General features: G+C 39.3%; 1 protein-coding gene across 1 annotated transcript in view; it reads right to left on the bottom strand.

The window, feature by feature from the left end:
* TET1 (tet methylcytosine dioxygenase 1) overlaps positions 1–23950 on the bottom strand; it is a gene marked incomplete at its 5' end in the record, with an annotated part of 63110 nt that overhangs the window by 16957 nt on the left and 22203 nt on the right. Inside the window, 5 exons of the mRNA XM_082486319.1 lie at positions 3864–4014; positions 4993–5201; positions 18399–18492; positions 19128–19218; positions 20467–22993. Of these exons, the coding sequence (XP_082342445.1) occupies positions 3864–4014; positions 4993–5201; positions 18399–18492; positions 19128–19218; positions 20467–22993 (3072 nt within the window). The remainder of the gene's footprint in view (positions 1–3863; positions 4015–4992; positions 5202–18398; positions 18493–19127; positions 19219–20466; positions 22994–23950) is intronic.

Raw genomic sequence — 23950 nt, 5'->3', positions numbered from 1 at the left:
CAGGACTTTATGGAAATAGCTTAGGAAGTAACATTCCTTTCCTTCGGGTAAACCATATAAACATGAAACTGGCTAAGTGGGCTTCTATGGCAGTGTAACAGTTAAGCTCTTATTTATAGAAACAATCCCTAAACTCTTTTCCTAAATTTTTGCTTTGCCAGGAAAGTCACCAACCAACCGGTGAAGAAAAGGGTGGTGACATATTCCCTACTTGGTTTTCCTCCAAGGGCCAGGATTTGAGACAACTGCAGCTTCGGTTTTGCATACTGTATAGTGGCAAAAAAATAACAGCTTATTTTATTTTATTTAATAATAACAAAACATCATATATTGTAAACACTGATGTATATAAACATATGGATACTTTCACATTTTTCAATGTGATGTTACATTACAAAGTGATACTTTATTTTTAACTCATACTATAGCCAGTTTATTAACTGTTGATCACTACCACAAGTTTTTCTGAACTGCATTGAAGGTAATGCATCCTTAATTATCTATCCTATGTACTATTCTTACCTAGGTATATTACACCCTTAACCTCATCTCACTCCATCCAGTGCCTCAAATGATCCAAATCTGTCTGGACTTCGAACTATCTTCTTCTTAATTTGCTCTACCTCCTAGCTTTATGTCATCTGCAAAATCATCAATATCCAATATTTAGCTAGAAGAAGTATCTGCTAGAAAAATTAATGACAAAAGCAAATTAAGAGAAAAATTATTTACCAGTAATTTCACTTCTTTGAGATGGACTGACACCCTGCACGCACACGGCAAGTGCCCAAGCACCACTGTCACCTACAGCTGGAAGCTTTGGCGCAGCGGTCGCCCAAGGGAGCACATGCTGCCCTCGCAGGCAAAGGCAGTTCTGGAGTGCCTGCGTGCTATGCAACCCTCATCCCCTCTCAGCTGCAGAATCCAAAGAGGCTTTAAAACAACTTCCACAGAAAAGGGAAAATAAGGGAATGCACTTTTAGATCACACATCTAGAAAATGTCCTGGTTAAGTCATCTTCTCTTTTAGGCAACTGCTTTTACACTGTGGTAGAAGGCATTCTCCAAAAATTCTCAGGCTACCCATCAAGCGAACAGGCCGTGCCAGACAGCTCTCACGAGTGGGGGATCATTTCTAGACGCTGTGGTGAATGCTGTTGTGCTTGAGCAAGTGTCCAAATGGACCTCAGGGTGGCCACTGTGCAGACTCAGAGGAAGTGATGCCACCAACAGAGCTTGCAGTCTCACAGCGCATATTCTGATCAAAGACAGATCTATTTGGGCTCTCATGAGATCTGGCACAGCCTAATATTTCATTAGACAGTAGATATGAAGGTTGCCGCCTTTGTTGATTCTGCAGCTAATGTTATTAAAAACATTAGAAACCTACAGAGAAAACGCACGCACAGAATGCCCCGTGCACAGCATTATGCCAGGGGAGAACCTAAAAACACAGGATCACAGAGAATGGAAAAGGGCAAAGGAGAAGGAATGGGGTTTGTAAAATGGAGAAATGCCCAATAAGCACATTTTCCTATAAACTGAAAATTTATAAAACAAATTCCCTCGAGACAAGCAGAGCTATTCTCAGCTTGTACTGCCTTAGTCGTATATTCAGTGAGAAGAGGCACAGAAGGGTCGTGTGTGCTTTATTCTGCTGAGGCAGGAGTTCCCCACTTTAAGCGCTAGTGAAGTTTGTGAATACCCACAAAGCAAGTGGAGATTGAGAGGTTTGCACTCAGGCAGATATGCATAAAAGATGCTTTGTCAACTCTTTTCAGGAAAAACTTAGGACTTGGGAGGAATCACGGAATTTTCAGAGTTGGAAGGGACCTCTAGAGATCATCTAGTCCAACTCCCCTGCTAAAGCAGGATTGCCCAGAGCACATTACTCAGGACTGCATCCAGGCGGGTCCTGAAAATCTCCAGAGAAGGGGACTCCCCAACCTCCCTGGGCAGCCTGTGCCAGTGCTCTGTCACCCTCACTGTAAAGAAGTGTTTCCGTGTATTTGAACGGAACTTCCTATGTTTCAACTTGTGCCCATTGCCCCTCGTCCTGTCACTGGGAACCATTGAAAAGAGCCTGGCTCCATCCTCCTTCAGCCCACCCTTTAGATACTTCTACGCCATAATAAGGTCTCCCCTCAGCCTTCTCTTCTCCAGGCTAAAGAGTCCCAGCTCTCTCAGCCTTTCCTCATAAGGGAGATGCTCCAAGCCCTCAATCGTCTTAGTTGCCCTTTGCTGGACCCTCTCCAGCAGTTCCCTGTCCCTCTTGAACTGGGGAGCCCAAAACTGGATACAGTATTCCAGTTGTGGCCTCACCAGTGCCGAGTAGAGGGGGAGAATGACCTCCCTCGACCTACTGGCCACACTCTTCCCTATGCAGCCCAGGATTCCATTGGCCTTTTTGGCAACAAGGGCACATTGCTGGCTCATGGGTAATTTACTGTCTACCAGGATCCCCAGATCCTTCTCCTCCGAGCTACTTCCCCCCCAACCTATACTGGTGCCTAGCATTCTTCCTCCCCAGGTGCAGGACCTTGCACTTGCTCTTGTTGAACCTCATTATGTTCTTCTCTGCCCAGCTCTCCAGCCTGTCCAGGTCACGCTGGATGGTAGCACGGCCCTCTGGGGTGTCAGCCACCCCACCCAGTTTGGTATCATCAGCAAACTTGCTGAGGATACACTCTGTCCCCTCATCCAGGTCATTAACAAGATTGGACCAAGTATTGACCCCTTGGTTACAGGCCTCCAACTAGACTCTGTATTATATTTATAATATTACGCTCCAGTGAATCAAATGTCATCTCCCTCTTCCTGGAAACAATTAATGTTTTACATTGTGTGTACATATGTGTGTGTATGCTACACATTATAAAAATGCAAGAATACCTCTGCTACTGTCTGGACGTCACCCAGGTAGGTCTGTTCTGTAGCTGGCAGCAGTGGAGTTCAGGAGCTGACAAAGATTATCAGTAGGGTAACCCAAACAGAGTAGTAGGTAACTGACTGCCCTATAGTATATGTCTCTTAAAGCTTGCCAGATGTGCTAGGAAAGACGTGATATTGTTATCTAGGAGTTCCACAGGGAAGTGGCATTAGAGACCTCTACAGTCAGAACAAAAGGCACTTTTGAGTTACCCTGAAGAATGTAAGTTCATCAGGCAGCAGTTATCAGTTTACAAGACCTTCATTCCTTCTTCATTAAAATATGTCCAATGTAAAAAACTAATTCGGTTGGTTATTTTTAGAGGTTCTTTACTTCACATCACCATGTATTCTGTGCTATCTCAGCTTTATGTCATCGCTAACACTCATAAGCAGCAATTACAGTATCATTTCACCACATCGTATTTCAGTGTATTTATTCCTACAAGACTGTTTAAAAAAAACCATTCTGTCCACAGAAAAAACAGTTTCTTCTCAGTGGCAGAGAGAAGAGCAGGCCGTCAGCTGGTCAGACAGCAGTGTGAAAGCAGTGCAACCCAAGGTACTAGGTTTTCTGACGAGGCAAAAGGGCTGAATCTCCTTGGTGCTTTGAAAAAACCTTTAGCTGTATTTTATATGTACAAAGAATTAACACTTAATGCAGAATTACACAAAAGCTAAATATGCATACAGAAAAGCTTTAAAGGATAATTTTAGGGTATTTAAATATATAGTAAATGACAGTTTTCATACAGTGGAAATATTATAAACACTACAGTTACAAAACATTTAGTTGGGTGCCTGTGTGATAAGCCATGCATACATGTGTGAGACAGAAGGGGTGGCTATCCATAGATTCCATTTCTAGCTCTGAAAATCACTGGAATAAGTGCTTGGAGGAAAACAAAACAATAAAATAAATAAAATAAATCTTACTTGTTTAGGGTCATCAGTGAGAAGCCTGAATTTCCTGGGGTTTTTGCTTCTGGCAAATTTACAGCCATTGAAATACATACTCCACGAACAGCCAAATGAGAATGATGCTCCACAAGTTTCTGGATCAAGTCCTTGACATGCACAAGTACGACTATGAAAGGAAATAAAGACACAGCAAGTCAGCTGACGATGCAGCTCAAGCTCTTTTTTTTTTTTTTTTTTTTTTTTTTTAGGTCAATGCTATTTGCTATTTCTTTTACAATACATAGCATAACAACACGGGAATTTATAAAACACAGTTTAACCACATACTTTCTGTTAAGGAAATATTTATGTATAGAGGACTGACTTTTTTCCCCATAAACACTGTCTCAACCCCAAAGTCCCACTTCTGGGAAATACAAAACACTGAGTTATAGCCATAGAAATATACCCATTCTGCTTGACTTTGACTTCTCCAGTTGGATAAAGATTTTATCCAAGAAAATACCACTTCTACTAAAGATTACCCCTAAATCCAATAATTATTTTGTTATGTGGGGCAACACCATTAGCTCCAAATTGGTCCAACTATCAAAGTAGAACAACGCTACTTAGCCTGACGCTTTAAGAAGACAAGCATTAGATTCAGGTCCTCTACATAATCTGCTTAAATGCAGGCTACACAAAAATCAGCACAAAGGCAGCCCTGCTACAGAGCCACGGTTGCAATACATTATCTAGCCAATTAAACTAAATTCTTCTCATAGAGATATAGAGAGGAAGATCCTAATTTTGAGTGTTCAATCTGTTATTTATTTAAAAAAAATCACATTATCACCTTCTTAGCAGCTCTTTAGCATGGCTGTGTGTACAAAGGGCACAATGAACATCTTGGGCAGCATGGGCAAAGCCAGAAGAGAAGTTCATTGCCACCCTTTTCCTCGGGTGTAGCGTGTACAACCACCACTTAGAGGCTGGTCTCTAGGAAAAGCCAGGAACTAAGTTTTATACTGAAATGACACCTAGTGGTTTGTAATTTTAAATAAGCTTTTGTGTGTTTATTAGTCTTACTATTGAATCCTGAAGTTATTTATTGCAGAACATTCAAAAGGCAACACAACAATCATTTAGGATTAAAGTAACTTACTCTTCATTTAATGCACACCTACGGCTGGTGGGACAGCCGTATTTTCTGAGACTCTGTGTCAGTTCTTTGTACAGCGTATCAGCCAAGAGATGAGGGATCCCTTCCCAGGCCAGTATGAGAATCACAATGACGGCAGTTTGACAGTGGTGTCCTGCACGCTGACGTACCAAGCACAGCAACTTTTCCTCATCACTACTTCTTCGTATCACCTGGAAGAATCATTTTGTTTATTCTTTGATAGGTGTAGGAAACACGTAACGCATTACTCTTCTCTGGGACACATAAAGCCTGAAAGAGTAAGAAATAACTGCTGCCCATCAGCAAGTAGGACTGTGACAGCATCATACACTGATCTCTGGTGTAAAACAGGATTTTGCGCTGCCTTTTTACCTGTAGAAGAAACAGTAGTACATTTTACAGGAGGAGGATTATTTTAAGTGTTCTACACAAACAATACAGAAGATGGATTAAGAGGAAAATAACCACTAGAAGGAAATAATAATCCTGAGACAACAGATCCACTGAGAACCTAACAGTTAGCTTGAAAATAATACAGAAAACATACTGCCAAAACCCAGAGTGCAGGTACATAAAAGCACACCACAAAAACATATGTATGCATGGGTTACGTTGGTTACCACAGCTACATATTCAGTACATAAAGTGGTTCCCACCTCACAAGGTAACATTGGAAGAAAGTGAAATAAACTATGTTATTAGTGAAGGAAGGAATTAGATTTTTCAGAACATACCCCTAGCTGACCTACATTAAAGATTTTAGAATGCTAAAGTTTTTTACTAAGCAGTATGATATGCAAACGAACCTTTGTCAACCTTATCCATAAAACAAAGACTAACACAATATGGAGCAGCACAATATACCACTGAACTAAAAAAAAAAAAAAAAAAAAAAAAAAAAAAGAAGAAGAAAAAAGAACAGTCCTACTCCCACAGATTTAGTTTATCACAACCTGAAACAGAGTTGCATTACAAGATGACTGAAAAAAAAAAAATGTATTAAAGCCAGGTAATACAAGAACATAATCTTTGAAAATATGTTTATCTATTCTTCAAATGTATTTAACCAGCATAGCCTGTATGAGGCCTCCAACAAAGGTGTTGAGATCTCAGCGCTAAGCTTCAAGCATATTGGGCCTGGACCTCTCTCAGGCATTAGAGGCTAAATCCTCTTCCTTGGCTCTGTTGTACATAGGACGGGGAGCAGCACACAGTAAGGGTGGTGAGCCCTTACATTACAAATATTCTCTGCCAGCTCCGTAGCGACACGCTTGCTCAGGACAAGCAGTTGGTCACCTCAGCTTTCCACCCAGCACTCCCTCTCCATCAGCAGAACTCACACAGACACGTTACTACTCATGGACTACAGAAGCAGGAAGGCAACCCCATTTCTCTTACTCTTTGAGTATCTCCAAATATCTGCGGTTTCAGGCAGATTCCCTATTGGACTGGCATCAAAGCTTCTTTGTTGCCAGACATGCAGCTATCATTCATATGTGGCCCCTGACCTGATCAGCTGTGAGTATCTACATTATTTGAACTCATTAAAAGGTGGGGGCCAAAGTACACCTGCAATTAATCTGCAACTGAAAAGATTTTCAATAGATGAACCGTTTCAGAGGGAATCTGTGCAGACTTAGCAGGAAGAAGCAAGCTTAATTTGTGTCAAGAGAGAAAGTATCACCCTTCTCAAGTTAATCATACAGTCTTACAGTCAGCCTTAAACTTTGTGAGAAAACCAGCAAATGCATCTGAGCTACCATTCCTCAAAAGGAGTCTTGGTTGTGACTGACCAACCAGTACAGTATTTTTTATAAAGAAAGAAAAATAATGCAACTCATTTACATTTGAGTGAGGTTTACAGAAAGTCTATTATGGTGGACATACAATACAGGTTATTCACGTCAGTGTGAGTTTTACATTCCTGAGGCAGCACAGTTCCTTCAAGTCAGAAGGAGAATAATTTAATTTTGTTACTCAGCACGAAGGGTGATGCTTTTACTTTTTTTCCCTTTTTTTGGTTTCTAGACTTTGTAACTTCACTGAAGAAATCTGGTACCTCTTGGTTTCTCAGTACAACATCAGGTTGCCCTTTCCGAGTTCTCATACGATTCTAACCTGGAAATACACAGTCCAGGAAAAATGACAAACAGACAGGAAGGAAATTTACAGTTTCCTTTAAACTAACCCCACGTTTCCCTGGAGTTAAACATAGCTGGAATTTGCTTCATTATTCACACAGTAGAGAACGCAATACTCTTGTTGGACCCAAAAACATTTTACAATCCATCATCTTTCAGGCCACAAAGGTAGCTAATGGATTTATTAGTTGTCCGAATTTAACTCCTGTGGCTCTTAAAAGGTTACATCATACGTTCATCTGACTACTACAGCTGGAGCGCTCCCATCCTTTTGTTACCAGAGATGAGGCACTTTTCTCACCTGACCGTTATAGTCTTAGAAGAGCACAACTAGAACCAAAACAATCACGGCTCCTTCGCACCGGCAGCCGGTGATCATGCAGACAGAGCTAGAGCTGTGTTGCTTTTCCCGTATAAACTGATGATGCCCCTTCACATGCTATGGCTGACATTCTCAAAGCAGTAATAAACAGAGCCTCCCTTTTGCAATAATAATAAACCCACAGCAATACCACACTCAATATACAGAAAAGCACATTTGAGCAGGACAGCTGTAAACTATGGAATAACTCCAGCCAACAGAAAGACCATGACATTCTTGATGACCTAACAATTTTTCTAGTGCGGGAAACTACCACTGCACTCCTGGACTTGTGGACTTCTTAGTTACATTAATACTGATGTAACTCCATTAGTTTCCAGCTTGTTGTTTGTTTTCCAGTGCCTGACTACATCAAATAGATTTCTTAACTCCACAACCAATTGTATGTATATTGTATTATATGTATATACATATTAAACAAAAGTAAAACTGACCGCATTTGCTTTTGTTACTAAACTTGCATTTATACAAGTAATTGCTACAATCCAAATATGACTACAAGCTGTGTACCACTCATCAATATTTTCCCTGATGTGCTTACAGATCAGATTTCTTGCTGTTTTTCGAAGTAATGGGTGCAGTAAGGCTTTAGTTCACTGATCATTTCTTCAGTTGCTCTTTAGTTGTCTCCAGTTTATTTCTTTACTTCTATTCCAGTTTCTGCAGCTTGAAATTACTGGGGACGGTTCCAAGATCTTTTCACTCTTAAACACCCCCAAACCATACAGTGTTTTAACGAACTGCCTCCCCTTCCCTATTTACTTTATGGAATCATCACACTTGTTAAAGTCGTACAACAGCAAAACCATCTTAATGATGTCATCAGGAAAGTAGCATATATAAAATCTCAGCCTACGCTTCAGTTTACTTTATCCTTTTCTTTTCAGCATTCATTTGACAGTGTTCACCTCAGTAAGGCAAATGGAATTAGTATACTGTCACAGCCACAGAGAATACGATAATAATACAATTTATTAATCAAGTCTTTATGTGATAATTTAAAATGCATATTTATTCGCTATTTAAAGTTTGCAAACATAATGCCCAGTGTACTTACTGTTTACCTATAAAACACCAAGATGCCAAATATTGAGTTAAATATGCAACAAACAGAGCAAGTCACTGAATGCTTCCTCAGACTGAGAACAACACACAATTCAGCTGGCAAATCTTGTCTCCAAAAGTTGTTGGTACTACTCATGATTTCTGTGATATAATTAACAACAGAGACAAAGTAAATAATTTAATACTTCAATTTGTTTAATTTTGGTCCCTAATGCATTTAAAAGGAAAAAGAAAACAAACATTTGTTAAGTCGTGGAACTAACTCTAAACCTAGCTTTTTAAAATGGAAGAATCATGTACAGAAATAATATAATCAACAAAACAGAATTGTAGTAAGTTTGTGAAGTAACACTTAAACGTCATATGGCCATCTTTTCATGGGTATGTAGGGGCAGATTATCCTTGATCTCATTTTAGCAAGCAGTAACTGTCATCAGTACTGAATATCCATCAAAATATTCCCACATTAACAATGAATAATCTGCTTCAGCAGCACTTCTGGAAAGCAACAGACTTGACAAACTCCCCCACAATGCCTGACCCATACCTATTGGCCCTGTTCTGCACACACAAGATCGAGGCATGAAGTTACACCCTACCCACTCCTTCATCTGTTTGCTAACATAACCATGTCCCGAACAAAACAAAAGTGAAACAGGACATGCCTCCTACCAAACAGCTTTCTTATGCACATACATATTTGGACACACAATGCCACAAGTATCATCCTTGTAGGTTGCTGATTTAGGCAGGATGCTCATTTATTTTGATCATTTTCAAAACCAAGTTTCATATATCCCTCCTGTGCTGTAATCGGGTACCCACCCCTACTGCTTTCTGTATTTTATTTTTTTTCCCCAAACCCAATTTTCTTAACAGAAAGCACGAGCCAAAAGCTAGGGTACATTTATGGAAGAGGTGCCATATACAACAGAATTTGCTCCAGCAATTTAGCAACAAGTTATGGAATAAACATGAGGAAAAGTTAGTTTTTTCACTCCCTTGCATACAACTGTAGCAAAGAGACAGAAAGGGCCGCTAAGAATTAAAGAATACAAGAGCAGGACAAGGTCAGAGGAGTGGACCATCCAGCTTTACCCTGATCCTGAGAATGACTAACAGCAGCTGCCTAGGGATGAGTAGTAAGACAGGCACTCGGATGCAGAGATGCATCTCAACAACCACCAGGCACCTTCCAGTTGCCTGCTGGCAGCTCGGGGAACGTGCTCTCTCCTTGCTTTGGAAGGATTTGCCTTCTGTGCATTCTCCACTCACTTCCAAATCTATGCAGCATTTTACCATCCACTACATTCCTAGGCAGAGCTTAATTCCAGACTATGTGAAAGAAAAGACATTACCTTTTCTTCGTGTTTGCCCCCTACTAGTGCCCTCTAGTTTTGATACAGGATGAGACAGCAAATAATAGATTGCTATTCAGCTCCATGCCACCAAAGACTTTAGAGAGCCCTGCTTTCTCCCCTTCCCTCTCTGCCAGGCTGAGTCTGTAGCTCTACCATGCTTTCTTGAGTTGGGGGACCGGAACTGCAGACAGTATGCAAGACCAGGGTGCAGCATGCTTTCTCACAGAGGCATAATTACGTTTCATGTTTTCATTATTCCTCCCCAGTAATTCGCACCAGTTTCTTTTGCTGTTTTCATCACTGTGAACAATGAAGCCGATGTCTAATCAACTATCACAAGCAGTAACACTCAAGCTAGCGTCCAGCACTGTGTATATGAAACTACAGCACTCTGCTTTTTGTGTAACTTTGTATTTCTCAAAGGAGTTTTATCTACCATTTTAACGGCCATTTGTCCTGGATAACAAGTCCTTCTTGCTCTTCACAATATCTGTCCCTCCTCTTCATTATCCTGAATAACTTTGTACCATCAGCAGTTTGTCACTTCAGTGATTCCCACTTTTTTCAAATAATTTCTGAATGTATTAAACTGTATCGGTAAAGTTAAGATATCAATAAAACCTGCTTCAGCTGTCCAAATGCTTGAGTTCTACTTACTTGAATTATTTCTTTTTGATTGTTGAAACAACTGTCTCAACCCTTGGCAGGAGCTCTAGAACAAGGAATAAATACACTGAATAAAAATTACTTGATGTCCTTACACATGAGCCAGTCTATCTAAATTAGCACGTACATGACTTATGTAAGTAGCTAAGAGTCAGACTGCAGCAGCTCAGTATACCAGATGCTGAATTACCACATCAATGAGAAATTACATTCAAATTTAGGATCACCAGAATACTTGTGTTAACTTTAACATGATATAAACCAGACACCACCAGCAAATAGTACAAAATTTTAATTGTGAGTTAAATACACTGCTATAAGTTACTGAATTAAAAAAATGGAACCAACAAGAAGGCTTCTTTTATTTCATCCCCATGTGGTTCCACTGCAACTCCAGCCCATTCTGAATTTCTTCAGTAAAATAGCCGTGTTGCCTTTGCAGGATATCAGTAGTTGATTGTAAAGTGAGAACATGGCTTAACTGTTCACTGTAATTTCCTGAAATAGGCAACTCATTTAGAACAGTTCAGCTCCAAGTTTTCTAACCTGCAGGTTTTGCCTCTGTGCAAAGTCCATGTATGGAGTCCTCCCTACACAGGACGAGATTCCCTGCAAAGCTGCAATTCCATAATAATCTACACCAGCACAAAGTGAGAGCACGGTGCTGTCAAAACCTGCTGCTGCTCTAGCAGGTGATGCTGTGTAACAGACAGCAGTAGAAATATCCTTGCTTGCCACAGAAGTGAACCTGCCCTCTTATTTCCTAGTTCACCCATACACACACATTAAACCACACCATACTCTCTTCTTGCTGGAAAAATATTACATCCTTTTAGTCTTAGCATGTCCAAGAGTTATTAAAATGGAAGTAAGTTCCAATTCCCTAAATTGTCTCTTCTCAAGTATTCACAGACTACATCAAAAGACTTGGCACAGAACAGTTACCGTTAATCACAATACTATGAAGTTACCTGACTATTTTTACAGCAGTATCACCGAAGTGTGATATCTGCAATTATCTGCAAGCACCTTTTTTCAAATTGCTACTGGAAGCGGTATTGTACTGTTTACAAATGAGCAGACTGCAGTACATACAGGTTAAGTGATTCTTCTATAATCATACAACCAAAACTGCAGAAACATGGACAAAATTCAAGTCTCGACTCCCAGTGCCCTTACCCTCCTTACTCCCTGAAACTTCCCTTTCTGTTATATTGCAGGCAATAGTAAACTGCACTTTGTATGAGATGGATGACAATGAGAATCTACTCTCAGTTTGTTCAGCTATCTCATTTGTTTTAAAGTAGTGATAATAGCAACTGAAAGCCTTGCTCTTTTATAATACTTCACTTTGTTTACCTTAACATAGCTTTTTGTTTCATGTTTACTCTAGTAAAATATTTGAATAGTTCTTCATATTAAACAATATTAAAATGCTTTCGTTTACTTCAGAAACCATGTAACAGTTTCTCATAATTTTGAATCTCAAAGCATTGCAGCACTTAACAGAGAAGGTTACAAACATTTTCATCCAAAATAAATCCCTCTAGTTCTGTATTTAGCAGGTATGCCTCCTAGCAAACAGTGAAAAATAGTGTCTGCACACCTATAGTACCTGCTACATACACTAACTCAACATATTACAACATTATGGCAAGAAAGTGATGCTCTAATATGATGTTGTCTAAAAAGGTGAACAAAATCCCCACCAACCACCATGTGCCAAAATTAATTTCCTTTCAGACGTCTCCTATAGAGAACATAATTTAACCATAAAGACAGCTGAATAAATGAAATAAAAGCTTGAGGTATAGTAAGCTGTTTAAAGCAGAATGGAGCTGCATATTCTACTTAAACCCGTGGCCAGGGGACAGTAAGTCCAGGAGAATTTACTTTAAAGCCCTTTTCAAATATATTTCAAAAATTTCCCGCTGTATCACGTTCCGAGTGACACGACAGCTTCACTATCCCCTAGATAGCAGTGCCACACCATACCTCCTGACCATTTTGCTGTCAAGTGGGGTACAGAAAATAAACATAAGAGAGTCTGCCTACAGGTGCCCGACTTCCTGATAAAGTGGTCCTCTGACAGCTCTGTTGATTAGTACTGATCATCCACTGCAGAGCAAAGTACCTTGCTCACAGAATCACAGAATAGTTAGAAATGGAAGGGACCTTAAAGAACATCTAGTCCCATCCCCCTGCCCTGGGCAGGGACACCTCCCACCAGCCCAGGTTGCTCAAAGCCCCATTCAGCCTGGCCTTGAACACCTCCAGGGATGGGGCAGCCACAGCTTCTCTGGGCAACCTGGGCCAGTGCTTCACCGTCCTCACAGTAAAGAATTTCTTCCTAATATCTAATCTAAATGTCCCCTCTTCCAGTTTAAAGTCATTACCCCTCATCCTACAGTCCCTGATAGAGTCCCTCTCCACCTTTTCTGTAGGCCCCCATTAAGTACTCATTCGTCAGTTCATTTTCTTTAGTAAATTACACATCTCTTCTAATGCTAACTTATACATAGAGAGCCTGGAAGCTGGAGTAACTTCTTTTTTATCTTGCTGTTTCAATTCCAAATTTCGAATACTTTTTCAACTCAAGCTAAACTAGGAAACTAAAAAAAAAAAAAAAAAAAAAATCATCTTCTCTGCATCCGCAGAAGCATCTACTGTTATTAAGGCTCGCTCAGCAATCAAAGTGTAGCTTCTGGTATTTAGCTACAAATTCCTATCAGTTCAATGACCTATAAAATCTTGGTTATAACACTGGGTTATCTAAGCATTACTTTTTAAAAGTTGATAAATTGATGGCTACTATTAGGTTAGGGTTTGTACAGGACTGTAATTTCAAGTTTAACTACATTTGTGAAGTATTTGTAATCAGTTTTTTTACCCATTTTTAATCCACCCTTATTCTTTCAGTATTTATATATCCAACTAATATACAACCAACACTACAGAAAAGACAATAAAGATCTGTGAAGTTATAAGTATGAAACCCAAAAGAGGCAAACAGTACAGAAGCCAAAGAGTTTGAGAAACTACTTGCAAATGCATAAAAGCCCCATTAACACTGTATTTTCAAACAAATTAGGGCCACCAGCAGCCTAACAGAATCTGAAGGGTCAATAGATCATCCAAGTGTTTTATAGAAAAAAAAAAAGGGCACTCAGAGAAGATAAGGCTCAAGATGCAAAACCCACTACTACTGTGTTCACAAACAAGAAGTTTGGGAAAATTCCTATGTCAGAAACCTTCTTCTCAGGGGACAGCCAAGGATTTTCTTCCTGAAGTTAAAGCACTGACAAAAGTGGCTATAGGACAATAGTGCCAAAAAAAAACACACCAAACCAAACAACCACCCCCCCCACCACCCCGCCAAACAGCAGCAACTTCCCAAGTTCAGACGATATCCACCAAAGAAACTCAAGGATGAAACAACTTAAGTATTAAATGCAATGTGCAATGTCTTGATTTAGAATACATTAGTACCAGAGGGCCTGAAAATTACCAAGAGGATACCACTTTGTAAAAAGATCCTAGAAGAAATATGGTGATTCAGTGATCACATTAGCCTGGTATCTGTGTGGGGCAAAGCAGAGATCACACAGGAAAAGCGTGATGCACAAGCAGAAGTAAAATAAACTTCTTCTGAAGTGAAGTCACAACTCAGTCATACTACAGGCCTCTCTAGATTCCCGAAAGCCATTCAGTAAGGTCCCTCCATAAAGGCTCTTAAAAAACGCCTAATGTGTCTTGGGACAAATCAAAAGACCACACATGAATAATTGGTGAAAAGACACGAAACAAAGGCTGGTATGTCTCCAATGGGAGCTCTGTAGAACTGTGTTCAAGCTTGTGCTCTTCAGCATGTTTGTTAAGGGTAAATAAAAGGATGACAACATTTGTTGGTGACACTAAGCAATTCAGAGTAGTGAAGACAAGCACAATCTGCAAACAAATGAAGGAGGAATTCATACTGCTGAGCAGGCAGTAAAATGGCAGACAAAATTCACTGTAGATGTGCATATTTAATGCACATGGTGAAACCAATTCTATTTTTGGATAGAGATGGACTCCGAGTTGGCCATGACCATGCCGGAATGAGAATCTGGCATAGTGATAGAAAGCGCTATGAAAATGCCAAATCACTGTTCTGCAATGGAGAAAAAGCAAAAACAACTGCTAGGAATTACTGGTAATAGAGGCAGAAGGGTGAAAACATCCTGCCAGCATTTTAACTCCTAGCATAAGAGAACAGGAAGGAAAAGGAGAAATAAAGATGACAACATTTATGAAAGGCAACTGAACACAAAGACACTGACTCCAGCTCTGGGAACCACAGAGCTATTAATTACTGGAAACTAAGTGAGTCTTCCAAGAGGCAACTGCCCTGCTCTTATACCTTGCTGCTATTGGTTAGCACTGAAGACAGGGTATCGGCAAGAACTACCTCCACCCTGACCTGGCCATTTTTAATTGCTTCTTATCTCTTGTCTTTATTCAGAGTTGGAGCCTTAAAAACTACATTGCAACTCCGAATAAAGACAAGAGATAGCAGTGATAACTTAGTTGATCCAAGCCAACATCCACTGAAACCAGAAGGAACCCATCGGAAAAGGGTTTAATCCAGAAAACATTAAGACCCAAAGCCTCCTCAGAGGTCAGTGACATGTATCTTTGACTTCAGTGCAGCAGTATGATGCCTGCAGTGAGTTACTCATGAACAACTAACAAATTCATAAACCATTTCACAGAAATTGAGGTAATTGTAATTTACCACCAGACATACTGAGAGCAGGAAAGAAAAAAACACAACACATCCATTATCAGCTAAAGCACTGATAGAACAATGGGACTGATATGAGTCAAGTCACTTATCAGTGGCTGGTTACAGGGGATGCACAGTAACGTGAAACTTTTTATTATATTAATGGGCTACTAAGAATGACAGGCCATGAACTTCAGTACTTCAAAGGGGTTTTTTGTTTGTTTGTTTGTTTTTTTTTTTACTTATTATGCAGAAGTATGACAAACTTGGACAAAGCGAAAAAGCAAAAGAAATACAAACAGAAAAGAAAGAAGAGTACATTTACCCCAGCATACGTCACAGAATGGTACGTTATTTTCTAATAACAGTTATCACCTCCACAGACACCCACACATTTGAAATCTCTGGCAAAATCCTATTTATTCTATTTTTACATGAAAATGAAACGATACAATTTCTGATGCAAAAAATCAGAGGCCAAGCAGCCTCCTTGCCGCTGCACGTACTGAAAACAATAGCAAGCTCATCTTCACTGCACACAGTTTAGCTCGTGCAGGTGTCAGTCTAATGCTTACACACACAGCTATCATAAGGTTTCAAACCCTAGGTAGCATTTACTGATAATATTTAGGTTCAGCTAATAGGAGCGTTCTTGTCCACATCCAGAGGGACAAAGTATCACCCTAAAATATAACACATCAATAAAATACAGAAGAGACAGATGTTTATTTCTTCTCAAAAGAAGACAAAAAGAGAAAAGATTCTGCAAGTTTCTGGTTACCTGAAATCTAAGGAAGAAAACATCAGCTCCTTTTGGGGAAAGGAGTCTGTCTCAGTAAATATTTAACACACCGGGTACATGTTTGGAGCCACTTAAGCAAAAAGAATTTAGGAGAACTTCAGTGTTACAAAATGCAGAAGAATGTATGGACACAGGTATTTTAGAAAGCCCCCGTTAATCTTAAAATGTTTCCAATGAACCAGTAAGACAAAACTATCTAGTGGCAATAGGGAAAGTTGGGAAAAATAGTTCAATATGATCAACAGACACATTCAATTTTTTCTTATCATATGTGCTTCAGCAGAGCTCCATCATGGTGCTGTCACCAGCAAGTCTCTCAGGAGCCCTAAGGGCAACAGCTTGTCCATCTGCAAAGCAGAAATGAGCCTGTCCCAAAGTACACTGTAAATGAGTAAGTGAAAGTCTCCATGCAGCTGACAGAACCTCGTCACTGCAATTATCAGAGAGCAAAGCAAACTTTTTCCATACGCTTCCACATAAGTTTCGCAATTATGTTTCTTTGGTCATAGCCAAAAACCCAATATGCCCCGTTATAAGGATTAAAATTAGCATTGCCGATGAAAAGTTAAGGCAACACATTAAGAATACCAATCCCAAAATGTGGACTTTATACAGGATGAAACAGTTCTACAGAGGAGATTTCAGTGATTTCTTTCCCTCTCTTGTACTGAACAGTCACACAGTAACAGTCAGCAGACTTGGAAAAGCATTCATCCTCTTTAGGTCTGAACTTGCACACAAAAAAAGTCACTGCTGCATAAAACAAGATTGGAACTTAAGTTAAATGAACGTAAAAGCTTACTCTCACAAATGCTTTACATACAGAAATGTGAAAATCTAACTAACTGGAGAGCAGGTCCGCATACCTTAAACCAGCCTTTTCTGTATGCATCTGAGTGCTTTCTGACTGTCATATTGTACACACATGCTGGACACCTACAACCATGCAGATATGGAAAAAATACTATCATTTCTGTCTTATATAAAAGACAGTATGTTGATACTGGCAACAGAAAAATCAAGGTGAAGAGTTAGTTTTAAATGCCTTCCTCCTTTCAGCTGCTCACAACTCTTTCAAAGGTAAGATTTTTAACGCCTGTCCTCTGTTAAAACTAAGTGTTTTATTTAGTTGAAACACTGAGAAAAATCATTCCAATTCGTTTTGGGTCAGTTGTTTATGAAATTAGTTTTACCGTCTTTTTTGCTTGGATGCTGATTTGTTATTAAACATTATCTGAAGCAACATGCACATATGGGATTCCTTTCTGAGAAATAGTTTATGTATTTAGTATGAAAAACACATTTTGACTGTTCCAAACATTAGCAGTAAATGTTTAGCATGCAATATCATTCACATACAATATGTAATAGCCTTATTTTTGTCATGTAGTTACAAATTCTAGTCTACCAACTGTACAGTTATCTTCATTGTTTTTTCAATCAAGTCTGAAATTCCTAAATACAGCAATATTTTTTTTTCTTTTAACAACCAAGTTCTTTTATTATTTTCCAAAACTCAGTTTACAAGATTTCCAGTCTACTTTTTACCTCCCTCGGTGGTTTCAGCAAAGATTAAGGACAATCAATTCTTTCCAAGCTCTCTCCTGGAGCTTGTGTCTGTTACCTCATTTCCTGGCTCCTATGAAGCAATGTGAGACAAGACTTTGGTGAAACTATCACCATAACATTTACATTTCCAAATACTGAGTTCAGTTTTTCAAAAATAGGAATGAACTCCATGGCATACGAGACTGAACTTCCTCATTCATCACACTCTCTTTTCTTCAGGTGCTCATACAACTGAGAAGAGTTTTAAAAATGTTACTGGATATTTTTTCAAATGCTCCCAAGCAATCATCCCTTCTTTTCTCTCTTTCACACTTCCCAGTAACATATTTCACTAGATGTTCCAACTTTCGGACACTGTCAGGGTCTTCTTGATTTGATCATCTCTGCTAGCTCTGTTAAGCACCTCTCTCACACTCACTCAAACCACAGCATAACATAGAGCACCACATCTTAAATAACCAAAAAAATAAAACTGTTTTCCTTAGTTTCATCATCCAGGCAGTCTTGTAGATCAATTAAATGAAGAACCAGATCTTCATTGAAGATCAGATTATATTTAAATTCAAGGATTACACATAATTTCATATTTAAAAGCCATACAAAACAATTTTACTGCTGTAACATAAAAACTTACCCACTTGGCAATTGGACACCCCTGAGAGCTTTTTCCTTCCTTTCCTGTATAAACCACTACCTCTATTCTTACAGCGCTTCCTTTTGCTCCATACCTGCATTAAAAAGAAGTTCATGAGTAAAACAAACTGCCGTAGACCATTTTAAAACAGGAAACATTTTCAATAAAACAGGAATAACAGATTTATTTTTACTTTACTGAGAACAGAAGAAAACAAAATATTTTTAATGTCAAAAAATACTTTTAAATTTAAAAACCCATTTGCAAGAGTGATTTTTGACCTCTCTCTTTTGGTAACAAGCTTCTGCCACTAAGGAAACATTATCTGGGCAAGAAAGTGTTATCTGCATGTAAATCCTAGTGCACTTAGTCACTAATGTGACCCTTCTGTCCACTTTGCCACAGCTTCCTTGCATGTAGGACACTAGAAAACCTAATTCTGCCAGCTGCTGGTCTCTGTTTGTTCCACTTCAGTGGCACCTAGGAGCACACCACGCTTGAAATTCAACCCCAAAGTTGAAAGAGCTCCAAAAAGACACATGAGTATAGAACTGAAATGCTAGTGCTCACCTCATGAACATCTGAACAGGAAAACACTTTACAATTGAGTACTACAAAAAGTTTAGAAAAACAAAGTTAAACATAGCACCTGATTTCTCATAGGTCATCTTCTTTCCTGTTTAGACAGTCAAAAAATATTGTGAGCATTAAATGCTGAACTTTCCTCACCTGTTCTCCATTATTTCTCTCACAGCAGCAACACTTGGTCCTGTCCCGAGGTGTGTGTAATATGGGCCTTCATCTTTCTCTATAATTTGCTCTGTAAGCAGGTTGAGAAAACTAAGTTGGCACATACAAAATTTATTTACACCATTAAAAGTAAGCTTAGGTTTACAGAAACATCTTCCAAATTACATTACAATACATAAAATTTGTCCCTGAAATGAATAAAGAGTATGGCAGATTTTTCTCCTCAGAGGCATCAAAATTTTTTTATGCTTGTTTCCTCCTATTAATCTGTTAGTATTTTTCCTTATGCTATAAAGTAATCCTAATGATAGTAATTTTTTGCATTCTTTACAAATTTTTGTTACAGGAGCTAGCATGTATTGACTAAGTAAGCTTTCCAATGTCCTTGTTGGTAGGAAAACATTATTAATTCATTTTAGACAAAGGAGAATTGAGGGGAGAAAAAATTAACTGGTAGTCATACACTACATAAGAGGCCTGGGTTATGTTTTCTGTTACCTAGCACTCTGCTGATTCAGAACATTAAAGCAAAGATGAAACAATCTGCCTGTGTACGATTTGTTGTTAAGTCTCTGACTCGTTTTTCCATCTGTGCGCTTTGATAGTCTGAAAACACAGCATGTCTAACACCATCAATCAAGCTATACTTGCAAAATCCTCAATACTGAGTTTGGTCTGACATCTCTTCCTGCAAGGCAAATTATTATGTACATGACCTTCTCACCTAAACTCCACCTTACCTCTCCTCTCTGCGATGAGAGGTGTCTAGTAGCCATTAACATGGATTCTTCAAAGCAAAGTGACATTGGTCATGAGGACTAGCAGTGACAGTAACAAGACTGCCCTGCCCACAACTATGCCCTGCCGCTTGTGTAACAGCATTTAGGCAACAATGACAATATACTGGGAAAACTGAAAATTTTGCCTAGCCTATCTCAGGCAAAAACTAGTTCTAGACCATAAAAATCAAAATCTGATATACTGCAGATAAATTCACACAGAGCACAAGTCAGCAACAACTAAACAACAAATAGAAAAACTCCTTTTCCTCCTGGGTTTAAATTTAAAGTAGAGAATTTAAACCTGCCAGTTGCAATACCAAAAATACTCATTTCTGCTGTGCTTTTCAGGCCCAAAAGAACACCAGGCAAAAGTTACAGAAAGGGAAAAAATTATTTTCTCCCGCTTCCTAACGGTGAAACACTGATCCTTTTGCAACAGCTAAGTGAGTGTCAAGTGCACTTCCTCATGTTAAAGGAAGCAATGTGAACACCCCTCCATCTGAAAGGTACAGGCAAAAGTGAGCAAAAAGACTTACCAACACAGTCACAAGTTGGCAATTCAGATTGTCCTTTTTTTGTAGGTGTATCTATTAAATTTTTTGTAGGGGTGTCAAGAAACTTCATAGGTGATTCAAGGAAACTGCTGAGCGTGTTTTTTGCAGGAGAACACCCTGAGTCGCCTGTGCTCTGTGGGTGGTCAGTACCCAAACTGGTTGACGTCAGAACGGTCACCTCGCCCGCACACTCCATATTCCTGAGAGCTTCAACAGCACCTGGTACCTGGGCCCCACCACAGGGAACAGGCAGCACCTGCGACTTCGGATCTACTTGTTGTTCGACAGCACCTTGCTGAATATAGGCATTGTCCTCACTACAGATTTCGTTAGCTCTCAGGTTAGCCTGATTAAAAGTCTGAGGCAAAGGATACATCTGACTGACATTCGCGGTTTGCTGTACCTGAGAATTAAGTTTTTCTGTAAACATCTGTAGCTTTTCACTTGGTCTGTTCAATAAGGATGCTGTTTTCAACTGTGAAACAGCCAGAGGATTATGGGAGGACAGGTCACTATATTGGTTACGTGCAACAACTTCATTTTTCAGTGGATCAATGCCTAGCGGGTCACCGGAGCCTGCAGTTTTGATTTGCTCATTCACCACTTCACAACCAAACAACCTGTCTTTTTTTTTCTCTTGCGATACCTCAGGTAAACATCTATGGAATTTTATCTGCGTTTGTGGGAGAAATAATCTAGTTTTTTCTTGTGATGCTAAAGTATTTTGATTCAGCGCTCTCTGTACTTTGGTTCTTGGAGACTTTTTCTCAGATGGAGCTATTCTGGCGTCCTGTGGCATGGTTTGACCAAGCTTGTGCAGTTTTGATGATATCCAAATGTCCTGTAACTCGCTATGCTGGCATGACAACAGCTCTAGCTGGTTTTGATTATTCTGTTGATAGCGTGCTTCTTGAGGCTTCTTTTTGTGTCTTGGTTTCCATGGTACAGCACTTCCTTTTTTATTTGTTGGTTGTTTTTGCTTTAACAGTAAGGAACTATAATTATGCCTAAAAAACACAGATTCTTTTTTCTGCAACAGATCTTGGTTATATTTTGGCTGCCTCTCATGTGATATTAGGTTAAGCAGCGATGCCTTTATGTCATTCTTCTGCTCTGGATTTGTCTGGTTTGATTCAATTAGCGCTGCAAGTTGGGTTAGTTGTGTAGCTACATCCTCTTCATCCTGGCTGTGAATTCCTCCTTCTTTAATCAAAGAACGAGCTTCCAAATTCAGATCATTACAGGTTGGCTTTTGCTCTAACTGGCCAAGAGTTTCCAAGTTGTTACTTGTTTGCGGGACATTACGTGAAGCATTGCAATACCGTGCAAGGGTGACTGGATCATGAGTGTAATTTTTCTTGGTAGCATATCCTGAAAATGATTTTGCATTAGATGTTAAGTCAGATAAAGTTTTGGTATCTCTTGAGGATAACTGTAATTTATACATCTCACCAGCCAGATTGGCAGGTTTGTCACGGAATTCAGAAATTGAACTTTGGCCATTGTATAACACTGCCTTATTAGGGAGCTGCTTCTGCGAGTGAGCGCAGTGAGCCAAGAGCTGTTGCTCATTCTGTAAGTAAGTGTCTTTGATTTCTTTTAATGCAGAAGACGTGAAGGAGGATGAAATATCCCTTTTATAACTATGGAGCAAGTTGGAAGTTGTTTCTTCTGTACATTCAGTACTTTCACTTTTAGCTGGTGAAGTTGTTTCTAAAGGGGCTTCAGATAACTGCGTTAAAGCTTCAATAGCTACAACCTGCTCTACAGTTAAATTTCTGTTTTTAATCAGGGACAAGAAAGTCGTCTGGAGTGAAGAATCTTCAAGCTGTGTCTCTTCGTTAGGTACTTTGAAGCCGTCCTTCCCTACACGCACTTCCTCTTCAGGCAGTGGAGGACAAAAGCTTTCTTGAAGACCTGAAATGGAACCCGTCTGCAAAACTGCCTTATCAGAATGCTGAAAGATGCTGCAAGTGCAGTTTTCCTCTTTCATTAAAACATTTCCTTGTTTTTCTGGGTGAATGCAGCCAGTCGTCAAAGTGTTTACTATGTTATTCAGATTGGTACCCTTCATCCATTGCATATGGGAGTTGCTTGTCAGATCTGTCCTTTCCTCTACAGATACTTTTTTCAGTGAAGCAACTGCTTCTGGTGGTGAATAATGTAGGGTTTTTATGCCATTTTTGATGGTCTGTGCAAACGATTTTTTTGGCTCAGCTAACTGACTGGGAGAAACTGTTCTTTCACTGTCTTCAGCATTTTTCAAGTGTTCGTTGCCTGTCACAGTTCCATGGATATCTCCATTGACATGGACACCAAAAGATGGCTTCTCGTTATGTGCCCACTTCTCTGCTTCTAAGCCCGTCATTCTTTCTTTCTCCTTAGACTGCACATTTTCAATGGGTACTGTTTGGCTTGTTTTCACCCTGTATTTTTCACCATGACCACAAATACTGCATTCCATGAGTTCTGGTCTGCGGCCATTTACTGGTTTGTTTTCTAAATTTGCCTACAAAATAATAATAAAAAAATTGTTGTAACAGCTGTTCAAAAAACATTAAAAATAAGAAGCATAAGATTTATAACAATTAAACCCTACTTTGACAGATATGAGGAATATCCTAATTAAGCACAGGCACAGATGTTGAAAAAAACCCAGGAAGTCATAAAAAACCCTGAAGCCTAAAGACCCTATCCATACTTATAGCTATTTTTTCCACTGTTGGGTAGGAGGCAGGGAAGGCACAGAGGAAGAAAGTGTGTGCATGTCGTGGTGGTGGTAGACTAAAGAAATGAATGCACAGATGAAGGACTCCACCATTTAGAATAAGATCTAAGGATTCAATTTTTAAAGAATTTGCATAAGCAGATGAAAGTCTCCTTTGAGTTCAAAGCAGGACTAAAATCTAAAGGACTGTACCACAGGAAGTTTAGTAGTAATTTGGGATAATTGTACCTATTTTGCTAGACCAATAAACTGATACAACATTTGGTTGGTCACTCTAGCAAGAATGACTGGTTTCAGGCTTAGTTTCAAGTCCTTAAAAAACAACAAAACCTAAACTGAGATGGACAGTAAGCCAATTAACAGTAGCCCACCTGAAAGTTACCCTCTAAACACTGTGTTTAGCTTCTGTATTTAGACAGTAACTTCCAGGTTTCCAAACAGTCTCTCATGTAAGCTATCTTCATCAGTATCTTAGTAAACTCTTAATATATAGTTAAACATCATCTTCATCTTCACTGTTATTACACAATTCATGTGGTTGAAGCGATGTCAAAATCTACAGAGTCAGAATACTGTGTCCTGGAAAGAGGACATATATGGGCCTCATTTAAGACAGTATTATGACTACGAAGTAAGGACTTATGCAATTTAAGTTTAAAAAAAATAATTAAGGCAAGAACTCAGGCAGAAACAGCAACAGAGGCAGGAATCCAATTTTTATTACATTAATTAAATTGT

This window comes from Vanellus vanellus (assembly GCF_965231255.1).
Source record: "Vanellus vanellus genome assembly, chromosome: 7".
Lineage (NCBI taxonomy): Eukaryota > Metazoa > Chordata > Aves > Charadriiformes > Charadriidae > Vanellus > Vanellus vanellus.
The sequence above is the reverse complement of the archived record's forward strand: the minus strand, read 5'-3'. Positions and strand labels throughout refer to the sequence as shown.